Genomic DNA, 23,837 nt, shown 5'->3' with positions numbered 1-23,837 from the left:
CAAAGTACTGTGACTTCACTTGGGGGAGGTAACAGGAAATTACGTTATTGGGTTAAATTAGTGACCTTGTGAATGACTAGCAGTTCAACTGTCCTTTTCCTCTGAGGGGAGCCTCCCTATTTGATGTGTACTCAGTCTGTTGGGTAGTAGGATTTTTCTCTCTGTTATTTTTACCTAATGAGAGATGCTTGCAGTCAGAGAATTTTGGTTTGGTTTTTCTTGAGTCATTTGAAAAGAAGTAAAATAAGCATCTTTTTGACTTAATCCCCGAAAGGTAAAACTAAGAAGGATAGAGATTTTCTTAGTTCTTCTTTAGCTCCATTTTCCAATGAGCAGAAACAAGGAAACATGAAACACTACCTTAATTATATGTAAGGAATGAGATAGGATCCTTCTCCTGCCTAAAGAGTCATCATGTCAACTTACAATGCTTTAGAGCAGCGGTCCCCAACTTTTTTTTGGCACCAGGGACAGGTTTCATGGAAGACAATTTTTCCATAGACCAGGGAGATGGGGATGGTTTTGAGATGATTCATGCTCATTACATTTATTGGGTACTTTGTTTCTGTTATTATTACATCAGCTTAGATCACCAGGCTTCAGATCCCAGAGGTTGGGGACCCCTGGATTAGAGGGGAAAGCACTTCATTCTGTCCTTATGCCTTTCAGTAATTTTGTGACTGTTTTTTAAAAAATTATCACAAGAAAAAAAATCACAGCTGGATCTGGCCTCTGTAACACACGAACTCATAAATTTTATGTGTGGTAGAGCAGTGCAGGGAGAGGTGGGGACTGCAGGTGGTATTATTTTAGAAATAGTTTATTCAGACCCAAAGAATGAGACATGTCATAAATGTTTTCACACATTTTCATGTGTAAAAGCGAAGGGAGGAAGTACACCTTGGAACAACCACTAGAAACACATAGTCAGCTCTTTATTAAGTACATTTTTAAAAGCATCTATTAGATCAGTCATCAGGAAATTCAACTCATTATTTTCTTTTGTACATGTCTTTGTAATGAAGTGTCCTGGTAGAAACATGGTCTACCAGGTCAACAATTGTGATTTAGCAAGACAATTCTAAGAACATGGAATCTTTGGGTCTGCCTTGAACTACCCTTAGGTCTTGGGGCATGATCTTTGGGACCTTCATGTTCATCTGACTCATTCATGACTTCTCGCTGACAGGGCATAGGCTGGTTACAGCTGCTTAAAGTCCATCTTGAAAGTCAGCTCGTAGGACTAGAGACCTTCTTTGGGTCCTTTTCATCCCAAAGATCTTTATTTGGAAACCAGAAAGAAAGATTAAAAAAAAAAATTTTTTTTTAATGTTTAAGTAGTTCCACTGGAGCCCAGCATCTAAAATCTGTTTCCTTTACAGTAAGAATGTTAGCTGATCACATTGACCCTGATCCCAAAGCTTAGTAGAATCCTCCCGCTCTGAAGTAGTGTCAGGCATAATAAGTTCTCTTCTCTTCTCTTAAACTACAAAGCTTTATGTCCATGGGTTAGTCCTCACTTCTTGCTCTGAGTCCCAGGGTGGTTCACCACTGGGGGACGCCATCTTGCATTGCACTCGAAGGGCGTTTCTCATGTGACGGTAATTAAGCGCCTTCCCACAGGCTGCTCTATCGAGGTGATGATGAGGCTGCTCTGAAATCGTATTTTCTGTTGCAACGCTCCCTACACGATGCTTTCTGGTATATGAGACAGCTCTCCTTTTAATTTTGAAGGTTGTGCCTTTTCCTTCGTCTTTGTTTTTGCCTCCGAGTACAACTGTGTGATGTAGTTTATGCAGCTCCTAGAGCGGGAAGCTGAAAGAAAAACGTGGCAAACCCAAACAGTTAGTTTGAACATTGTTGCGCCCATTTATTTAAAACACGTGAATCGCCTTGTGGTATTTGTAGGTCTGAATGTTAATGTCTTAGAAAACTCAAATCTGAAATTCACTGCTGTGTACACATGGTCTTGAATGCTCTGTTACAGCCTAATTTTCAAAAAGCCTTATGTAAACATTATGCTCATAAACCTGAAATAAGGTATATAGACATCTCTGCTATCAAATAACGGATGTGTTGCTGGGAAAAAAATATATTGCCTTTAACATGATTTCATACTGAAAGTAAAAAGGCTTATGGGATAAGAGGTTTTGGGGCAGCTCACTGAAAGCTCACGAAGCTCTGTACACGAAGTGTACAGAAGTGTCTCCAGAAGGCAATGAGCAGAAATGATAGAGTTGAAATGCTGGATTTGAGGGAGCTGAGGAAAGGAGGATGAAAGTGGGGCATCAGATCCCTGGAGACAGTGCAACCTCCCACAGCTGTGGCAGTCATCCCACCCCAGGGAGTATGTATGGGGGCAAGGGACAGACCTTTCTGGGTAGGGAGTCCTGAGTGCACAGACTTATTCTATTTTTTTAATTTAAAAAAAATAGTGACATATATTAATAGTTGATTTATAATGTGTTAATTTCTTCTATGTAAATGCTCATTTTATACTTTCTTAAAGGTGAATTAAAGGGCTTCTGCTTGCTCAGCAGCTGAACTGAGGACTTTCTTTTCCTGCTAAAGGTTACAATTCTACTCCCACTGTTGTTGTTTTTTTGTTTTTGTTTTTTGAAATTTTTATTTTGTATTGGGGTATAGTGGTAAAGAACCTGCCAGCCAGTGCAGGAGACATAGGAGACACGGGTTTCATCCCTGGGTGGGAAAGATCCCCTGCAGGAGGAAATGGCAACCCACTCCAGTGTTCTTGCCTGGAAAATCCCATGGACAGCGGAGCCTGGTGGGCTACAGTCCATGGGGTCACAAAGAGTTGACACAAGTGAGCAACTGAGCCCGTACATTGGGTATACCCAATTCTCAATGTTGTGATGGTTTCAGGCGAACAGCAAAGCTACACCCACTGCTCTGTTCCCCTTGCCTGGGGGAATGGGTATAGGAAACAACCCCAATTACACATTATACTGACGTCATAGAAACGCGTGTTGCAGTGTAACAGCCTGTAGGCAGCTGACCCACATTTCCCTGCCCACCCCGGGTCTCACACACACCCCGCTCACTGGTGCCTCTCTTCCTAGTACTACAGCTAATCTTTCTTTCCATTTCACACCTTGCTAGGTCAAAACAAAAAAAAGCCAGAGGTGTTATAAAAGAAATAACACCTTATAAAGCCTCAAGAAAACCAATAGCAACTAGTGGCAAAGCTCACTGCATTGTCTTGCAACTTTGGGCAGGTGGAATAAGTTAATTTACACGGAGGAAACAGTGGTTGGAAGGTATAAGATTCTTGCTGTGCTATATTCCTAGCTTCTGTCTACTTTATCTTTGTCAAGAGTACACACACACACACACACATGCACACACACACTGAATCTCCTTTTAGATTTTTCTTTTCATATTTTGCTTGAAGAACTGCAATAAAGTAATCCAAAAGACATGAAACATTTCTGCTTGAATTTGTTAAGCCTCGTATTCATTTGCGTGAGAGCTAAGTGGCGTCAGTCATGTCTGACTCTTTGCGAACCCCTGGACTGTAGCTTGCCAGGCTCTTCTGTCCATGGGGTTTCCCAGGCAAGAATACTGGAGTGGGTTGCCATACCTCTGTCCAGGGGATCTTCTCCACCCAAGGGTGAAACTGCATCTCTCCTGTATCAGCAAGCGGGTTTGTCTGTTTGTTTGTTTTTACCACTAGCGCCACCTTGAAAGCCCTATATTCATTTATTCCATACAAATTTATCAGACTCTCCACTTATGATGTGGCAAGCCCTATGCTAGGATCTGAGGATACATACAGAGTAGATCCAATTGCTCACCACCTGGAGGTGTATTGTGGTAGCTGGATTAACACACCAAAAATGACAGTCTGGTGGGGGAAGTTCTTCATTGGTAAAGCTGTATATAGGATGCTGTGGTGCACAGGAGGGGTATACAGTCCAAAATGTACCTGTGTGTGACAGCAAGGACTCAGGGATGGCTTCCCAAAGGGGCTTACATTCAGCTATGTGAACTTAACTGCTACTTTTTGTTTTTTTTAGGTGTATTTCCTTAAGTTCTGTGAAATGATTCAGGTGATTTGCTTTTTCTTGTGCTAAAAATCAAACTTTGATTTTTCCTTTCCTCATGAAAGGCAACAAGTTAATGAACCTCATTTTTCATGTCTCAGGTCCCATAGTTGACTTACTTTGGCCATTTTTCTCTTGGGATGATGTTTCTTCATTATTTGACCTCGATCTGTAACTTTCTAGAGTGTGCTCTGAAATCTCACTTTCTGCAAGAAGAAAAAATTGTTACTGATTTCTGGTGCTATGGACATCATCTGTATTTAGAAATGTATGTTTGAGTAAGATGATAACTGTTTTTATGCAATAGTAGACTTACCATTTCCTCCCCTGTACCTCATTACTTGTTAGTTCAGTAAATCATTTTTTAGTCTCTACTGTGATTCCTACAGGCACTGTGCCATGCAGTATAAGAGTTGCAGAAGTCAGATGACAGCATATTAGAATAAAATACTGTCTTTTTGGAAGAAACAATTCTAGTAGCACTTAAAGAAGTATGGTGGGGGAGGTATCAATGAGAGGTTTTGAAACAATACTGTGGCGATTGCCTGTTGTGTGGGTACAACTGGAAAGCCAGACCCTATATGTAGGTCTGTATATGATAAAAATGTTAGTCCATCTGAATATCTCAAAAGATATATTAAACTAGGAAAAGCAATACTTAAAATTTTTTTTCAACTTTTTATTTTGTATTGGGGTATAGCTGATTAACAATATTGTGATGGTTTCAGGTAAACAGTGAAGGGTCTCACTCAGCCATATATATACATGTATCCATTCTCCCCCAAACTCCCCTCCCATCCAGGCTGCCACATAACATAGAGCAGAGTTCCCTGTGCCATACAGTGGGTCCTTGCTGGTTATCCATTTTAAACATAGCAGGATGTTCATGTCCATCCAAAACTCCCTAACTATCCCTTCCCCACATCCTAACCCCTGGCAACCATAAGTCCATTCTCTAAGTCTGTGAGTCTCTTTCTGCTTTGTCAGTGAGTTCATTTGATCATTTCTTTTTAGATTCCACACGTAAGGGATGTCATATCAAGTGCTTCACTGTGAAGGTGTGCACTGACTCCTTCTCTGTCGGGCTGACTTCACTCAGGACCACCCTCTCTAGGTCCATCCAAGTTGCTGCAAGTGGCCTGAGTTCATCCTTTTTAATGGCTGAGTAATATTCCATCATATAAATGTACCACATGAGAAGCAACACTTGTAAAAGGGTCAGAGCCATTCAAAGATGCGTTAATAGTAGTTTGCCATAGGACGTAATATGTTCTCTGTCATTGAAGGTGTATGAGACATATATGGCTAAATCATCAGGGTTCAAGAGCACCATAATGCAAGTCACATGTATAATTTACAATTTTCTAGTTGCCATCACAAAAAGTAAAAGGAAGCAGGTGAAATTGATATGTTTTATTTAACTAGTAGATTCAATGTATTGTTATTAGACGTATCTTGTGTGTGTGTGTGTGAACTGAGTCTTCAAAACTGGATGTGTATTTAATCCTTAGAGCACCTCTCAAGGGTGCCTAGCCACAGTTCATGTGCTGACTAGCCATGTTATGGCTACATTGTATTGAACAGTCCAGGTCTAAATAACCACTCAGAATTAAAGAAGAGATTTAATCTTGACACGCATTTATGGAATGAACAGAGCAGATTGTTATTCTGGATAACTTCTAAGGTCTCTTCTGTCTCTGATGTTGAGTCTATATATTTTAATAGGTATCTTCTATACTAGCTAAATAATTTTGTTTTTGTTTCCAATGATAACTTTTAAATCAGAATGCTTAGGAAAAATTACGAACATGTGGTTGACGGAAGCTGAGTGCATTCTTACAGAGTAAGAATGGGCCCACAAACAGTCTATTATATTCAACCCTTGACCGGTCAATCAGTCCTAGAATAGGAACTCCTTTAGGACAGGGATTTGGTCTGCCTCATTGGCAGATGTGTTCTCAGTGCCTGGAAGAGTACCTGGCACATGATAGGTGTTCATTGAATGCTTATTGAATAAATGAATGAATATGCTCTCTATTTGGTACCCTTTTGTGAATAGAAGCATCCACAATTTAATGCCATTTCCTAGAGCTACTCTAGTTTCTCTTGGTCATGCATTCTTTGACTATAATCCCTGGAAATTCACATCCTGCTCAGACAGATGGTATAGCATTGAATGGTACACTGCTCAGATGGTACAGCGTTGAATGGAAGAGCTTTAATTGACAGAATTTCCCTTTGGGCTGGCCAGTGGCTTCAGCATCTTGGAGCCTCTGTCAGGCTCTCTGCCCACTTACCTTTCTTCCATATCACATGTGCTTTCCGGAGTTTCATGATGAAGAGCTGGACAATGATGAACAGTATGAATATGAGGAAGGACACGAGGATCAGCAGCAGGACACCGCTCTTCTTCTTTGTCAGTCCCCCATGCTGCCGATTTGCTTCTGCAGGGAAAATGCAAGGGCTTTAGACAGGCTGAGGGGTTTTTTGATCACTGAGGAATATATACAGAAATTTGCAAAATATTGTGAAGGATAATAGCTGAGAGGAAAAGATGAGGGAGAGCTTTACCCTGAAGGTAAAGAGAGTCACATTATTCATTCTCTGAAAATAAGCAAACAGGAATATAAACAAAGCAATTTCATGGGATGATTTGAAAAAGGTTTTTAAGTTACATAGATATCAGGCTACTTATTTTTCATTTCTAGAGGAAATGTGAGGATACTGAAGTATAGTCAGAGGGTTCAAATTAGCTGTAAGGAATGGAGTTTTTAGCAAAGTGTAGTTAAGTAGCAAGGTAAGTTACTAAGGAGTTTGAAAAACTCTGCAAATAAAATGAAATTTCATTAATATTGGCTAGGTTAAATGTGGTCCTCCATAAAGGCATCTGGAGATAAACCATATGAACTCTTAAAGATCTTTCTAGTACTCTGATTTTGGGGGCTCTACATTTGCAGAATGTCATTCAAGGTCCCCTTCATCTCAACTAACAAGCCATTAAGGAGTGTAGCTACTCAGAGAAAATTGTGCTTGGAGCTGCTAAGGCACTCCTATGATTTAGGGAGTAGTTCTCTCTATATATAAACAAAACAGGTTAATAAAAACAAACAGCAGTCCCAAGAAAACCATTATTAAAAAAGACACTGTGTTCACTGCAGCACTGTTTACAATAGCTAGGACATGGAAGCAACCTAGACGTCCATTGAGAGATGAATGGATAAAGAAATTGTGATACATATATATATATAATGGAATATTACTCAGCCATAAAAAGGAACACATTCAAGTCAGTGCTAATGAGGTGGATGAACCTAGAGCCTATTAGGCTGAGTGAAGCAAGTCAGAAAGAGAAAAACAAATATCGCATATTCACACATATATATGGAATCTAGAAGGATGGTACTGATGTTTCCGTTTGCAGGGCAGCAATGGAGATGCAGACATAGAGAACAGACCTATGGACACAGTGAGGGGGGCACAGAGAGGGTGGGATGAATGGAGAGAGTAGAGTGGAAACATATACACTACCATATGTAAAGCAGATAGCCAGTGAGAATTTGCTGTTTGATTCAGGGAACTCAAACCGGGGCCCTGTGACAACGCGAGGGATGGGATGTGGTGGGTGGTGGGAGGGAGGTTCAAGAGGGAGGGGACATATGTGTACCTGTGGCTGATTCATGCTGATGTATGGCAGAAACCAACATAGTGTTGTAAAGCAATTATCCTTCAATTTAAAAAAACAAACAGCAGTAAGATAACTGTGCTAGATTCTAGACCCACGTACATTAGTATAATATGTGTTCAGGGGTTCCGATGCTGGAGTGGTCCCTGAACTGGTCAGGAAAGGGTTCCGATGCTGGAGTGGTCCCTGAACTGGTCAGGAAAATGTTCGGCGAGGATGCTGGTCTTGAAGGATGGGTAAGGAGAAGAGTAATGTGGATTTTCTTTCATCGGGGCAGTTAGTGCAGGGCCATCAAAATGAGACAGAAAGTTATCAGAGAAAAGTGTGTATTCTGGTCAGGACATCATAGAGATAGGACCACAGAGGTAGGTGGTAGAGAGCACCTATGGAGGGTTGAAGGCTCAGGCTCTGTGTTGTGAATGGTGAGCCATAGAGGTTTTCTGATCATTGGTGTAGAGGGTGCAAAGAAGTGTTTTGATAGTAGGATACTGAAAAATCACAGCAAGAGGAGAAGTTGACATTACAATACTTTATGCAGGACGTGATGGGGGACTGCATCAAGGAGGTGGCGGTGCTTGCAGACAAAAGAGAAGACTCAAAACTCTTTGGGAACGTGTTGATTTTATATGTGTCGCACACACACAAGGGAAGGATGACACCAAGGTTTTGGCCCTGTGTGATGCTTTGGGCAAGTTGATTTTGTGGGAAAAGGTGCTGTTCAGTTTTTAGCCATGTTCAGTTTGAGGCACTGGCAGAAAATTCAGCCAGAGATACGTGGGAAATGGAATGAAACAGGGATTCTTGCTCAGGAGAATGTTCTGGAAATGCAGGTATGGAACTCTTCTGTTTGATGGCAACAGAAACACTCTTGGGAAGGGGGAAACTCTTTAAGGATTAAGGTAATAACCAGGGATGGAGAAGTAGAATCAAATCTACATAGAAAAAGTCAGAGAAGGAGGGGACGTGAGCGAAGGGACACCAGGAGGAGTGGTGAGCAGAGTAACAGGACCAGACAGCAAGTCAGGGAAGCCAGGGAGATGACTAGGTCAAGGGACAGGTCAAGGGATAAGGGAATGCTTAATCAATCAAAAGGCCGAAAATAATGAGGACTGAAAAAGTCTACTGGATGTATTGATTAAGAGGTTAAAACATCAAGTGTCAGTTCTAAATAAATAAGTGTTGGGGCCTTACCAGTGGCCAAGTGAGAGACTTGAGTGGTTTGTTCTTCCTCTTCCTTGTCAATCTCTGACGTACTAGAATCTTCCATTACTGCAACTAAGATGAAAGACATGAGATATACATATGACAGTGTATGTGCTATGTGGTGTATATGCACATATTCATCCCAAAGCACCTTTGGAAACCAAACTGAATGATCCTCATTCAAAACAATATCACTTTTGAACTACTGACTTCTTCCAAAAATTGTTGCAAATGGTCAGGTTCACTTTTTTTTTTTTAAGAAAGTCACTCAGTTGTGTCCCACTCTTTGTGACCCCATGGAGCCTGCCAGGCTCCTCTGTCCATGGGATTTCCCAGGTAAGAATATTGGAATGGGTAGCCGTTTCCTTCTCCAGGGGATCTTCCTGACCCAGGGATGGAACCCGGGTCTCCTGCATTGCAGGCAGATTCTTTACCATCTGAGCCACGAGGGAAGACCTTTTTTTTCGAGGTGAATGTTTATTGAACACTTACTCTGTGCCAAACCTTAAACTGACCATTTGGTATGTATTACTTCTTACTATAGCTCTGAACAAACAGGTTTCAATAAGCTAATTTTCTCAGTTCTATAGCAGATAAGTGGCAGAGCCAATATCAAAACTCAGAATCCCAAATTTAAAACATTATTTTATATTTCCTCCCTGAATTAGGTCTATTAGTTGAAACAGTTTTAGGATGCTTCAGGACTGACTATTGAAGAATGGTGCCCCAAGCCTGATGAATAGAAACCCTACAACCTGAAATGCACAAAGCAGTGATTTTTATGTTGAAAATCGGCTCAGTTGCCATTCAGCCCAATGCTTACTTCCTCCTTAGAAATAGGGTGTACTATGATGATTTTTGCGAAGTAAGAGAAATTATAAAAATAAGAGATCCTTTTTTTTTTTTTCCCCGATTTTGTTGTTTCTTTTCCCTGTCCAACCCCCGCCCCATCTGCACTCTTGGTTTGTAGCCCATTGCACAGCGCCACCATGTGGGCCCTGAGGGGAATGAAACCACCCCTTCTATTGAAAATGGGTATTATTAACAGTAATAAAATCGTGGAAATTGAAAGCTGAAAGGAATTTTAGAAACCACATTTCTTAAATCTTCTGTTCTATATGAAAAAGCAGAGGAGAAAATTGAGTTATTCAGTAGTGGTGTAAGCCGATTTAAAGACAACTAGATTCTAAACACGTTTAAAAATATTGGATTATTTAAGCAAGGGATGTGGCTGTTCCACTTCATAATATTTTCAATTTCCATCTCCTCGCAGAAAAAGTATATATGTATGTATGGTACATATGTATTTATCAGTGCTTAAAGAACCTAAACATTTACTTTTAAGTATTAGTGAAGATAAACATTTTAAAAATGTGATCTGATACTCAGAACTATGGACATGATAGTAATATGAAAGCATTTCTCCCACCACAAAATTTTAGAGAGACTCTATTTGAAACAGAAAGAGGGTATGTGGGGATTCATGCCTTTCTGAATGAGGCTTACTGTCTTGTGCAAAGCACCATGACAACTGCATGCACATATTCATTCATTCGTCCATCCATTCATTCACTCACTGGATTTTGTGAGTACCTGCTATTGGCAGGTATCAAGCTAGGTAAAATACGAAGATAAGTTAAATATGTGATTATTGCCCAGAGTTAATCATCTAGTGATTCACTGTTTAACAAAGCTGGGATTATAATCCAGGTTTTCTAAATTCTCCTTCATTTATAGTTCAATCCTGTCATAAAAAACTGAGTTCTTAAATATATTTTAGCACTCAGAATGTTACATTTCTATACTTCAGAGGTGTGTACAGTAAGGTTGAAAAATATGCATTTTTGCTTCTCTGTGTGTTTTTTGTTTTTTGTTTGTTTGTTTTTACAAACCTCACTAACGATAGAAAAGGAAATTAAAAAAATAAAATGCATATGGCAAGTTGAAGAAACAAAACAGGAGCTTCCCTGGTGGATCAGTGGGCCGCCTGCCAGTGCAGGGGACACGGGTTCGACCCCTGATATAGGAAGATCCCACATGCCATGGAGCAACTAAGTCTGTGCACCACAGCTATTGAGCCCAGGCTTTAGAGCCCGGGAGCTGCACCTCTGAGCCCAGAGGCCTCAGCTACTGAAGCCCAAGTGCCCTGGAGCCTGTGCTCTGCAAGCAAGAGAAGCCACCGCAATGAGAGGCCCGTGCACGGCAGCTAGAGACTAGCCCCTACTCACTGCAACTAGAGAAAGCCTGTGTGCGGCAACTAAGACCCAGCACAGCCAAAATAAAGAAGTAAAATTATAAAAACAAAACAAAGCTATCTGAGTTCTTGACAACCAAGTAACTGATGAGCCTTCAAGGGTGATTTTGTTATTCAGTGACAACAGCAAATCTCCAGATCCTGTGTTTTGCGCTTTGCTGTTATCAAGTCTTTGTTTTGTGTTTGGTCTGTTCTAGATGGAAAAACAAAGAAGTGAGTCTTTTATAAATGAATTCAACCTTGCCTTTCACCACAGAGGGATTCAGATGTCACAGTTGTGTGTGCATGCATGTGTGTGTGTGTGTGAGAGAGTGAGTGAGAACTTAAAAGGTGTTAATTACCCTGAAGCCCCTCCCACTAACTGAACTCTCCGAATATGGTGCTTCTCCTGGTCACCATAAAGCTGGAGCCAGTTGGAAGGAGCCTTATATGGTCTTAATACAAATTAAAAGAAAAAAACCTTCTTGAAACTTAGAATGGGAAAAGTGACTTTCCCAGAGAATCATGATTTTTTTTTTTAAGTTTTAATGTTTTTGATACTTACCAGTGCTATTGGGCTGCTGAGGGTCTTGAGAGGATAGAGAGCTCGTCTCCAGGGCAGCTGAAGTTGTCTCTTGATCAGCAACTAGGAAAGGGGAAAAACAGAATTCCGCAACTACAGAGAGCAATTTTATCCACATTGTGCTCAGTACAGCAGATTGGAGAATATGCTTGCTTGCTACCTGCTTGTGGAGGTTCTGCAGAAACCTCAGAATTAGGTGTTCTGCAGCCCTTGTGCTGGTGTTTAAATCTACATCCCGCTGATTGTCCATCTGCTAAACTGCCTGGCTTAGAAGTGTAGCAGGCTGGACCTCTGTGGAGCGGTGCATTGGGCAGTGGTGGGCAAAGACTGTTCATCTCTATCTGTATCTACCTATTAATACTTATCAATCTCTCTGTCTGTCTACTTAATCGTTTATCTACCTGCCTATTTATTAGGTGGCTTTGGAGTCAGCGTCAGAGTGGGCTGAATTCCAGTGCTGCTCCTCGCCTGCCACTGATTAAGTTTGGATCAGGTTCCTAATCTCTCATATGCAAGGCTTTCCCTTACCTGTAAAATGGAGATACTAATATCTTTTGGAGTTTTTTGGTGAGGATAAATGATTTCATTTGTATGACATGTGTAGCCCCAAACCTGACTATTCATTAAGAGGCTTACTATGTGCTATTGCAGACTATAAAAGCAATGGTTAGGAATGTATCTAGAGGTTCAATTTGGCATAGGTGTGATCAGTCAACAAACAGGCCTGCAACCAGGGAGCTTATAAAAACAATACCTGTTAATTTACAAATATTGCTACTGATCTGTAATATCTTTATGGAATCTGTGAGTGCTTTTCAGTCTTTCATTTAATCAAAGGATTTTCCTATGGCTTTGTAAATTATTTTCTTAGTCAAACACTAAATATTTAAAACTATAAAAATGCTTGAATCACATGCCAGGGGCTCTGAGAAAAGAAGAACCACTAAGGAGACACTAGAGAAATAGTAAAACAGATCATAAGGCCAGAGTGAGGTCTGTGGCCACAAAGAGGCCAGAGAAAACTGAAGAGAGGAGAAGTTGCCGGCAGTGAAAAGCTTGAAGACAAGTCAGATAGAAGAGCTGGAAGCAGAGTAGAAGATAAGGATAATGTGGCAACTACAGAGAATAAAATGTATCAATAATGATTAAGATCTAGAATAATGTATACTATGCGAGTTCATATAATTGCACAGTTAAGTACAAAACAGGTTATGTGTATATGACTATATTCTATACACATGGTATATATTGTGTGTATATATATATATGTATATATATACATATATATGTATGTGTGTATATGTATATGTGTGTGTATATATATGTATGTATATATGTGTGTGTGTATATATGTATATATGGCATATATATATATATATACGCCATAGTGTATATATACAATTGTGCACATATATATTCAATAGTCTGTGTATGTGTATATATACATACAAATATATATATACATACACACACACACTGTATATGTATAGAACTATGGTCATCCAGGAGGAGAAACTGTGATTTCTCCTTCAGCAGTAATTTTGGGAGATGGTTTGAACAATTGCTGAAAACTGAAATATATTTATTGATATTGTTGGTTCTTTTATTTAAAATCTGAACACCTTTCAGAGCCATGTAGGTAAAAGAAGCCTCCTTTTCTCTTTGGTGACCCTCCCGCCTCCCCATGTGCCCTAGGCTCCCTTCCACGGCCGGGGGCGGAAGGTGAGGAGGGGGATGAATGACAGAGAGGAAAGAATATTTACGTCAGTTTACAGTTCCGCCCAGTCTGGGGGCCCTTGATTCTTCTAAACCCAGCTTCCTCAAGACCCACTTTTGGTTTGGTGAGAAAGTGACCGGCGGAGAACACGGGGAGTGAGTGGGGAGTTGTTAACCACAGCGCCAGCCCCCACAGAGCGGCAGGGCAGTTTCTCACAGTGAGGTTCCTGCTGACAAGCACCTTCCTCATCAGTTATTTCATTTGATGCAGAGTTTTCTCAACAAACTCAGGGTCACCCAGCAGCTTCCTCTTTCACTAGTGTGAGGGAATGCTTATCCTTCAGGAATCTCTTTTCACACTGAGAGTGCTCACTTGTGTCTGACTCTTTGCGACCCCATGGACTAGCCCACCAGGCTCCTCTGTCCACAGGATTCTTCAGACAAGAGTACTGGAGTGGGTTGCCATTCCCTTTTCCAGGGTCACACTGAGAAGTACCTTAAAAAGTAATGAAGGTTGGAGTCCTGTGAATGATAGATGTGTGATGCCTGCTACTTCTCAGAGGCTGCTTCTTGGCTCAAAACGTTTTATATAGTTTTTAGTCCTTAAACCTTTGGTGATGGGATCAGGGAACAGAGATTCTGAAAATGGAGGCAACTCCTCTTCACATTTAATGTTTGATTTCTTTTCATTTTTATTCTTAATTTTTGGTGTTCTGCTTAGAATATTTTTTAAAGATTTTTTTCCATGTGGATCATTTTTTTAAGTCTTTATTGAATTTGTTACAATACTGCTTGTTTAATGTTTTGATTTTCTGACTGCGAGGCATGTGGGATCTTACCTCCCCAACCAGGGACTGAACCTGCATACCCTGTTTCGGAAGCCAAACTCTTAACCAGTGGGCCACCAGGGAAGTCCCTGCTCAGAATATTCACATGGGTAGACTATGCTCTCTAAAACAGTTATAACAAAATAAATCTAAAGCATAGTCATGACTTAATGTGGGTACATGATTGTTAACATACAATGATATTGCCAAGTTTACATTTATTTCAGTTACTTTTATCCCCTTGGGGATTAAGTACAGAGATATAGTAAGCTTCACATGGTCTCTCCAAAAACATGACTGCAATAAAACTATCTTAGGTCAAGTCATGCCAGCTGTCATGATCAAAAAACAAGCATGACCCCGCTTGTGTATGGCACTCTGTTAGGCTTTCTCCACAACTGGGATTCTTCTGTGTTGGAATAGTAACTCTGTCGCCCAGCTGGAGAAAGTTCAATCATGAAAGAAATTTGTTATTTAAAAAAGCTTTGTGGACAGTGAGCTCACTCTGAAGGACTTTTCCTACTCCATTTCATCTTGTTTGATAGTGTGATATAAGGTAAATTTAAGATAATCAAAGACAGCCATTGGTGGTTCTTACCCAAATCTTCAAACCGATAAGGTGCTACCAGTTTTCTTCCTTGCAGGCCTTTGTGTCGGATAATGCAACTTGCTGTTGAGTTTTTGCCATATGTGTGGACTGTCAGTGTGCTGGTGCTATTACACTTCTTCCCATCAGTTTCATATTCATGGTGGGTTTCACCTGTGAAGCAATTTAAAGTGGTGTGTGAGGTCGTGACAGTTTAATGCTATTGGGTGGCATGGTTCTCTGAGAAACCAATGGCCTTGACATCTTGGCAAACCTGTTAGACTTCTAACCTCACTCTAATTTCCCTCAGCCACCTGGGATGTGCTTGGCCCCATTCCCAAAGAGAAGCAGATGAACAAGAGTGGGAAATTTCCTATAAACCCTGCACTACTGGAAAAAAAAAATCCAAAGCTTATCATGGTTACACAAGAAAGACAGCCTAATGTGGAACACAAAGACCCAAGACCTTACTCAGATTGAATGAATAAGGCAGGTTAAAGAGAGGTCTAGAATTGGCAGTGGACTGAACCTACGGTTACATAAAATTGAATGAAATGTATGTTGAAATGTAAACAAACTGGAATCAGTTCCCAAGCATGACAGCTGGTTTTCCTTTTCAGTTAAAAGGCTCAAAGCTTAGGTTTTTGTTGTTGTTACTGTTATCAAAATAGTTTTATCTGCCACAGAGAGTATGACATGATACTCCATTGTTCAGGCAAGATCTTATCTGCTCCAATTGCACGTATTATGTTAAACATATTTTTTTAGAAATGTCATTATTTATTTGGCTGTGGCAGGTCTTGGTTCTGGCATGTGGGATCTTTAGTTGAGTCATGCAGAATGTTTAGTTGCAGCATGTGGGATCTAGTTCCCTGATTAGGGATTGAACCCTGGACCCCCAGCATTGGGAGCACAGAGTCTTCGCCGCTGAACCACCAGGGAAGTCCTAAACATGTTTTCAATTCTGTGTCTGATAGAAAGTTTATGCTCGGAGGTACAGGTAATAGCTATATTATGCCTTTTATGAAATTTTGTTGTTGTTGTTGAGTCACTGGGTCGTGTCTGACTCTTTGCATCCCCATGGACTGCAGCCTGCCGGTCCTCCCTGTCTCTCACGATCTTCCAGAGTTTGCCCACGTTCATGTCCATTGAATCAGTGATGCTCTGCAACCATCTTATCCTCTCCCGCCCTTCATAAAATGAAATTTTACAAAGCCTTTGTTGTTGTTGTTCAGTCACTCAGTTGTGTCTGACCCTGTGACCCCATGGACTGCAGCATGCCAGGCTTCCCTGTCCTTCACTATCTCTCGGAGTTTGCTCAAACTCATGTCCATTGAGTCTATGAAAACATAATATTTAATACATGTACTATTTTAGGTTTCTACCTTGTTTTAAACAAAAGCATGTAGCCATGCTGTTTGTGTTGAGGCTTTAAAGAATAAGGCATAGTATCGACTGGTTAATAAGGCTAATTTGTCTGGAAAAGGATGGATGAAATATTGAATGGGGTTTTCTGGCACTTTCTGCCACCAGAGGGTGCCAGAACATTTAAAAATTCCTTAAAAATATAAATAGGAAGGAAAACAAAGGAGAAAAGAGAATGGTTTCTTCACTTACCATAGAGCTCCATGCCATCCCCTAAAAGCCAGGTTATCCGTGGAGGGGGCTTGGTTCTCACGGTGGAGCATTTCATAATGACGTGTTCTTCTCCATTGTGCGTTTTGATAACTGAAACTTGCAGGGTTGGCATGACAGGAGTTGCTAGAAGAAAATTGATTTTTCTGTGCTTAATTAGCTGGTCTACATATCTCAACAAAGCACAGAGCCTAATAATCTGTAGGGATCATTGTAGGGGATGGTCTAAATAACGGCATATTTTTTCATTTGACCTTTCTCAGAATATAGTTAAGGGGCTTTTCTGTACTTGTAAAGCTACTCTGGCTGTCATCAGAATATTTGTCACCCAGTGTGTGATTAGTCTCTGGAAATTCCCAAGCAGACTGTGTTACAAGAATAATTCTTAAATTTTATAGATGAGTGCATTTGAGTGGTAAAACACTAGGTGAGGAATAGAAGCTGGAATTCTGGTCCCATCTCTGTCACCAACTATTTGTAAGAACTTGGGTAAGTCCCACAACCTCTTGGTGTATCAGTTTCCTTGTCTGAGACGTGAAGGAGTTGGTTTATGAGTTGGCTGTTTGAGCTCTAAACTTTCGTGAGTCTAGGACTCACCTCAGTATAATTTACTTCTGTCCCCTCCACCCATCAAAGAGGCATTTCTCTAAAGGGCCCATCAGCCTGATTTCTTTTTACTTCTGTCCAGGAAAGTTTTTTCAGATAGGCTTATGTCATCTTCTCTGTTCTACTTCACACTTAGGGGTACAGAATGGGACCCTTTAACATCTATTTACTCATCCGTCTGCCATTAAGACATTATGAAGTCACTTCCAAATATGTACCAGATGCTGGCAATACAAATGTGGGAAAGATGAGGCCCCTCAAAGAGGGGCATGGTGATAGAAGCAGCCCCCTAAACTGTTCACTGAAAGATCATGTGTCAGGTGCAATGACAGAGGTAGGCATGGGGTGTTCTGAGAGGTGTTCTGAGAGCCCCAGTAGAGCACAGACCTGGCCTGACCCAGAGTGATGTTGAGGGTGACCAGCAACATGAGGGAAAGGTGACCCCAAAGCTGAGTCTCATTGCTTCTCAAAACCCCTAGGGAGCCACTCCTTCCCAGAGACTTTGTCACTGTGCCTTTACTTTATGGCAGGTACCACACTCAACTAATGCAAGAAGAGGAGTCTTAGGAAATCCTTGTGTGATATGTAGAATTATGGTATTTAGAGATCAATAAAAGGCAATGTTTTAAATTGATCTGTTCTGCTACAAGCAAAAAAGTCAAGATACTAAGACTTAACACTGAACACAAAGGACCATCTGCAGAACTGAGCAAGTTCCAGCTGTCACTTCCTAGCCAAGCCTCCCAACCCCATCCCCCAACAGAAGAGAGGAACTTGTTTTGCAGAGGGTGTGAGCCGAATGTCCAGCAGAGTTACATCTGAATATATTCTATCTTAGGATATGCTGTCAGAAGTTTCTGCTAGATGTGTGTATGTGTTTCGCCTTCCTGAACAAGTGTGCAAACTCCTTGTGGGCAGAGATCGTGCCTAATTCATCTTTGTTTCCTTGCAGCCCAGCACAGTGCCTGGCACAGAGTCACAGTTCAGCCAGTACGAATTCTCTTTCCTTTTAGTTCCCTGCAGAGAAAATTTAGCTGATGCCAAAGACAGTTTTCACAAACTCACATTTAGTCTGGGACTTGCCACTCAAACTGCTCCTTTCTTTTTCTCTCAGCGAAGATGGCAGAGGTGCCAGGAAATGCCTTGCTGCAGGCAACACTTTTTAATTGTAATACTGAGCTTAAAAATGATAAAACCCATTCCTAAGTGTACTGCTCCCAGGCTGGCTTTACTGGCTTTCAGGCACCTACCTAACACGATCACTTTCACTTCCTTTGTTCTCACGGACTTGCCGTAGTGCAGACACTTGTACACGCCTTCATCATGCTGTGTTACATTCAGCACGCTGATGGAGAGCTGATCGGAGGAGTGATGAAGAAGCTGGTATCTGGAACTTTTTAGAGCTGTACAAGAGGGAACAAGAGTTGTTATAAGGAGAGGTATCAGATGAATGCAGACTCTCAGTGGATGGATTTTTCACAGGAATAGCTTTTGATTATCACACTTTAAGGGGATGGATGTCGCATCTTTGACTGAACTGCCTTCCAGATTCTAGTGTTACCAGCTGGAGACTTCTCAATAGTTCGAAGTTAGTTTAGGAAATAAAGTGTTTTGATACTAGGTGAAATAAGCAGTTTGTTTTATTTATGCTGGTAGGAAGTTATGAACCCTGGGCTGGCAAAGGGTTCAGGTGGCAGGAGGATGTTAAATAATTTTTTTTTACATTATGTAAATGCCCCAGTGTAATTTGTCTTAGAAATCCAATTCTCTGTCTTGTCATACATAGCATTGTGATGCAATTATACTCCAATTAAATTTTAAAAAACTATTGGAAAGCTATCCATAATTATCACTATTTAAATTTTATAGTTATATGAATAAGATTGGAACAAAAATAGTTGTCAAATTGATTTGATGACAAAGCTGTAAAATATCTACTGTTCTTACAATTTCATATGACAGTGAATAACCGAGATATTTTTAGAAGAAAATTTCATTATTATTTGAAGTTTCCCAAAGAGTATGTAGTACTTTCAAATGTTTAGGGAATGGCAAAAATAAACAAAAGCAACAACAAAGCTAAAAAACAAAACAAACAAACAAAAAAACCCCACAAGAACATAAAACCTCCCACAGTTCCAGGAAGTTCTAGCCAACAGCAAGTATTCCTTTTGATTCTGTCCTGATCTGGGATTTCCATCTCAAGTCAAAGGTCCCTTAACGAATCAGAGGCTCCTGAAATGAGTGGTTTTCTTTGTTTCTTTTTTTCTAATGTTAAGATTTATAATGTGAACAAGCCGAAAATAGTTAAACCTCAATTGGCTGACCAAGGAAGGTTGTTTCTCATCTGAAATAATGGTTATGGTGTCCTGGGACACTGATGTTACCTGGGCTGGAATCCAGGTGTTCTCAGCCTCAGCACTACTGACATTTGAATCCATCATTCTCTGTTGATTGGGGGTACGGGGGGCTACACTCTGCATTATGCAGTGTTTAGCAGCGTCTCTGGCCTCTCTCACTAGAGTCCAGATCCCCATGCCTTTCCTTGGTTATAACAACCAAAACTATCACATTGCCAAATGTCTCCTGGAGGGCAAACGAATACCCTTGAGGGAGAACCAATACGCTAGATCAAGGCATTGGAGAATGTCCATCTTCTCCCAGTACTGTTGTTGTTTAGTTACTCAGTCGTGTCCGACTCTTTGTGACCGCATGGACTATAGCCCGCCAGGCTCCTCTGTCTGTAGAATTTCCCAGGCAAGAATACTGGAGTGGGTTGCTATAGCTTTCTCCGGGGGATCTTCCCAACCCAGGGACTGAACCTGCATCTCCTGCATTGGCAGATGGATTCTTTACTGCTGAGCCACTGGGAAGCCCAGTTTAACCAAAACAAAGCAACAGAAAGCATTATTTAACAGAATTCTCTCTCCTTAAAGGTTTCCCCTCAACTTTTATTGATTAATATGTACTTATTCTATTGGAATCTAGTTGGTTTAGCTTAAAATAAGATATTCAGTTATTTTACAGTGAACCTATCAATGTTTAATCATACTTTCTAAAGCACATCAAGTTTTTCTAGAGGGTCTGCTTTTACAAAGCAGAATGAAATTTGCTGTGTTGGATACTTTTCTAAGCATTTGGTAATTAGGAGTATTAAATGGAGGTATAAAATGGTCTTATTATCAGGACATCCCTGGTGGTCCAGTGGTTAAGATTTTGCCCTCCAATGCAGTGGATACAGATTTGATCCCTGGTCAGGGAGCTAAAATCCCACATGCCTTGGGGTCAAGAAACCAAATGATAAAAACAGAAGCAATATTGAAACAAATTCAATAAAGACTTTAAAAATGGTCCACATTAAAAAAAAAAACAACTTTAAAAATCCAGAGTTTAAAAAAATAGTCTCATTATAAAGGAAGGGTTTCATAAAATACTTCCCAAAGAGATGAACTAAATAGATTTTAAAAAATCCCTTCCCAGAAGGAAAAAAAAAAGCTGTGACCATGTGAGGTGACAGATATTAGCTAAACTTATTGTGGTATTCTTTTCCAATTTTTACATATATCAAAACATTATATGGTACACATTAAACCAATACAATGTTATATGTCAATTATATTGTAATAAAATTGGAGGAAAAAAGAGTTCCCTCCCATCTTAGGCATCTAGGACTCAATGCGTGTTTGTGAGAGAGGACGGCTGCTGTCCTTTTCAGAGTAAAACGTGTGATCAATTCCTATTGCTCAGTGATCCTGAGTTTTTGTTAAGACCGTTGGGAGAAGGGGAGCCAGTGTGGGGTGGGCTTTGATGTGTGACTCTGGGTTGCTCAGGTGGAAAACGGAGCTCCTGTCTGTAGAAGTGGGGTGACGTGTTGGCTGCCCTAGGACCATGGGCCCCCCATCTGTCTGTCTGCTGCCGTCTATCATTGTGCTGTGGGTGGTTTCATGGTCATTAAGAGTCAAAAAGTGACCTGGGGGTGAGGTGGATGGCGGAAATGGGCTTTGTCATTTGAGCCCCCTTTACCAACCATGCTGGTGGGGTTTCCATTTCAGACTTCCTGCCAGAAAAAAAGCAGCCATGTGTAAAACACAGGCTCCTGGGTGCGATTTACATCTCACAGTAGGTGGGGCCAAGCCCACCATTGGGGTGACTCATGCTGACTTTTTGGCCCACCAGCCTATCTGTCTGGAAAATCCGTCAGGTTGAGGTCTGGTGGTGGTTTCTTTCTTCTTCACTTACCAGGTTGTTCATTGAAGAAAATGGTGAAGCCCGAGGGGGCCAGCCACTGCAGAGAGGTGGTCTCCTGAGAAACGGTACAGTTTAGAGTGAGCGTCTGGCCTTCCTCTATGGGGACAGTTTCCATGTGGTGGGTCCGAAAGGCCTCTGTGGAGGAAGAGAATTGGGGACCGTCAGACTGGCATGGGCCACACTGCAACTGAATTGAGGCAAGGGCTTAGACTTGAGGCAGCCTCGTTCATCATTTGGTCATTTTTATACATTTGTTAGAGAAACAGAACCTAAAGTCCACACCAAAAACTGCAAGGAGAGGAGGGAAGCAGTGTGCTAGAGCAATCAAGATGTCTCCCGAAGGAGTATGAATGAAGTGGGTTGGGTTTTGATGAAAGGAAAGCTGAACATCTATGAGGCACTTGCCTTGCCATATGCTGGAAATTGTGTCTTCCATGTTACCGATATTGAACTCAACTTTCAAACTAACGCTCTAAAGCAGCAGTTCCCAACCTTTTTGGCACCAGGGGCTGGTTTCGTGGAAGACAATTTTTCCATGGAGGCAGGGGCAATGGTTTCAGGATGATTCAGGCACATTACAATATTGTGCACTCTATTATTATTACATCAGCTCCACCTCAAACCATCAGGCATTAGATCCCAGAGGTTGGGTGTCCCTGCTCTAAAGGAAGAGTGATTTTGCTCACTTGATGATGAGGGAGTAGAGGTTCAAGGTCACAGAGGTCCTCAAGATGGCATTGGTGCCTAGGTCTGTGGACTTCTAAGCCCTTGCTTATATAACTGGGTCAGACTACCTAAGTGATGAGACCCCAGAAAATTTGTCCTTTCTGGCCTCTGTTTATAAAAGGGCTGACTCATGTCTTCAAGTACAGTTGGTGGCAGAGGTGGGGGGTGTCTCAGATTCTAAGAATGTTATGTCCTCTGGGGCTATTGTGAATTATGGAGCTGCTCTTCCTGGGGAGTAGGTAAGTCCCTGGGGTGGAAGAGCTTCTCCACCAGAGGGTGGATGTTCTTGGATCTCTTCTGATTTAATATTCCACAGCAGTGCTTTCCCCGGGCACATGTAAGAGTCTGTAATTTCCCCAAATCATAACCCCCAGAGAATGAGAAACAATAGTTCTAAGCAGCTGCAAAGTTATCCTCCCAAAAAAGAAATTGATAGAAGAATAAATTGGCTTTACTGCTGATTTGGCACATTTATTGCCATTTGTTATTTTTCAACTTTAAAATTAAAGAATTCTTTTTCCTGAGGATGAAACAGTTCTTATCAATGAAAGTACAAAACATGTCTATAAACAGAAGAATACCATGGGGTTATAAAATATGAATAGCAAATGCAATGAGTTTTACTGTATCATCTTAGCTGTTAAAAAAAAAAAAGGAAAAAGAAATGACTTTATTTCCTTGTGATAAATTTCAAGTATTAAGAAAAGCACATTGAAGAGCTCTGGGAATTAATTGTTACAGACTTTTTAGTTTGTTCCATTTTGAGGTCATTAATTTCAACCTAGCCTCCAGCAATAATCACCCAAAATTATTGTATTGTATTCATATTGACTTTCATGGGAAAAGAGTTACCTTGAGTCCTGATGGAAAAATACTCATATCATCAGCCAATACTATAATGAACAACAAGGATTCAATAAAAAGAGATTGTTTTCAAAAAAACCATTGAGGCATAGGCCAGAATTCTGCTTAGGTAGGTCATTTGGAAATATTCTCATCTATAAAATCAACCCATGATTGGGTAATAAGGATAATATTAGTAGAGATGCATTGAAATGATAATGGAATTTCTTCTAAGGGTAAGCAACTTTTGAGCCAAGAATCTGAATCTAGACCAACTTGTACTGTATCATCCCGTTATATGATTCTTGCTTTATCTTGAGCCCTTGTGCATGATCTTGCTTCCCACAGATTGAAGCTTCAAGAGGGCAGTGACTGTGCTCTACAATTCTTTCTTAACAGAAACAATCACAGTATAAGCTTGGAAAGTAATGGTCTAATGCTAGCTTTCATGATGACACTGTAATACAGGCAATGGATAGCTATCTTTGCTCTCCTGTTGTTCATAAGAATATTGAGAGAGAGGAGGAAAGTTACTGCATAAATACATGATATTTATGGATAGGATAAAGACTAGTATTAAGCAACATCCCCTGATTTCATCCTTCAGGCAAGAAGTTGATACTCAGAGGCTTTGCCAATGTTCTTACCTTTGATAAAATGATTGTCTAGACAGGAAGCCCACACTGGGGGAGAAGGGAGAGGCAAGATTTATGTGCACTCTGTTTATGGATAAATGTCTCCCATTTTAAAGGTGTATATATCATTGTCTTTTTCTTGAGAATGCATGCTTATGAATTAAATCATGTCATTTAATCCTTACAGTGTCTTAAAAATTGTATGAAAATGTAGCATGGTGTTTTAGCATATGGCAAAGAATTCTATCTC

General features: G+C 40.7%; 1 protein-coding gene across 1 annotated transcript in view; it reads right to left on the bottom strand.

Annotated features, from left to right (window-relative positions):
• Window positions 1-921: 921 nt before the first annotated feature.
• The window catches only part of CRTAM (cytotoxic and regulatory T cell molecule), a 28,480-nt gene continuing 5,564 nt past the window's right edge, over window positions 922-23,837 (bottom strand). Inside the window, exons 3-11 of the mRNA XM_043482851.1 lie at window positions 21,375-21,518; window positions 18,386-18,538; window positions 16,512-16,655; window positions 14,907-15,068; window positions 11,748-11,828; window positions 8,938-9,021; window positions 6,362-6,508; window positions 4,184-4,270; window positions 922-1,815 (exon numbers count right to left, since the gene is read on the bottom strand). Coding sequence (XP_043338786.1) covers window positions 1,685-1,815; window positions 4,184-4,270; window positions 6,362-6,508; window positions 8,938-9,021; window positions 11,748-11,828; window positions 14,907-15,068; window positions 16,512-16,655; window positions 18,386-18,538; window positions 21,375-21,518 — 1,133 coding nt within the window. The 3' untranslated portion in view covers window positions 922-1,684. The remainder of the gene's footprint in view (window positions 1,816-4,183; window positions 4,271-6,361; window positions 6,509-8,937; window positions 9,022-11,747; window positions 11,829-14,906; window positions 15,069-16,511; window positions 16,656-18,385; window positions 18,539-21,374; window positions 21,519-23,837) is intronic.

Source organism: Cervus canadensis, chromosome 11 (assembly GCF_019320065.1).
Source record: "Cervus canadensis isolate Bull #8, Minnesota chromosome 11, ASM1932006v1, whole genome shotgun sequence".
NCBI classification, from domain to species: domain Eukaryota; kingdom Metazoa; phylum Chordata; class Mammalia; order Artiodactyla; family Cervidae; genus Cervus; species Cervus canadensis.
Note: the sequence above shows the minus strand (reverse complement) of the source record. Positions and strands in the feature narration are given on the sequence as shown.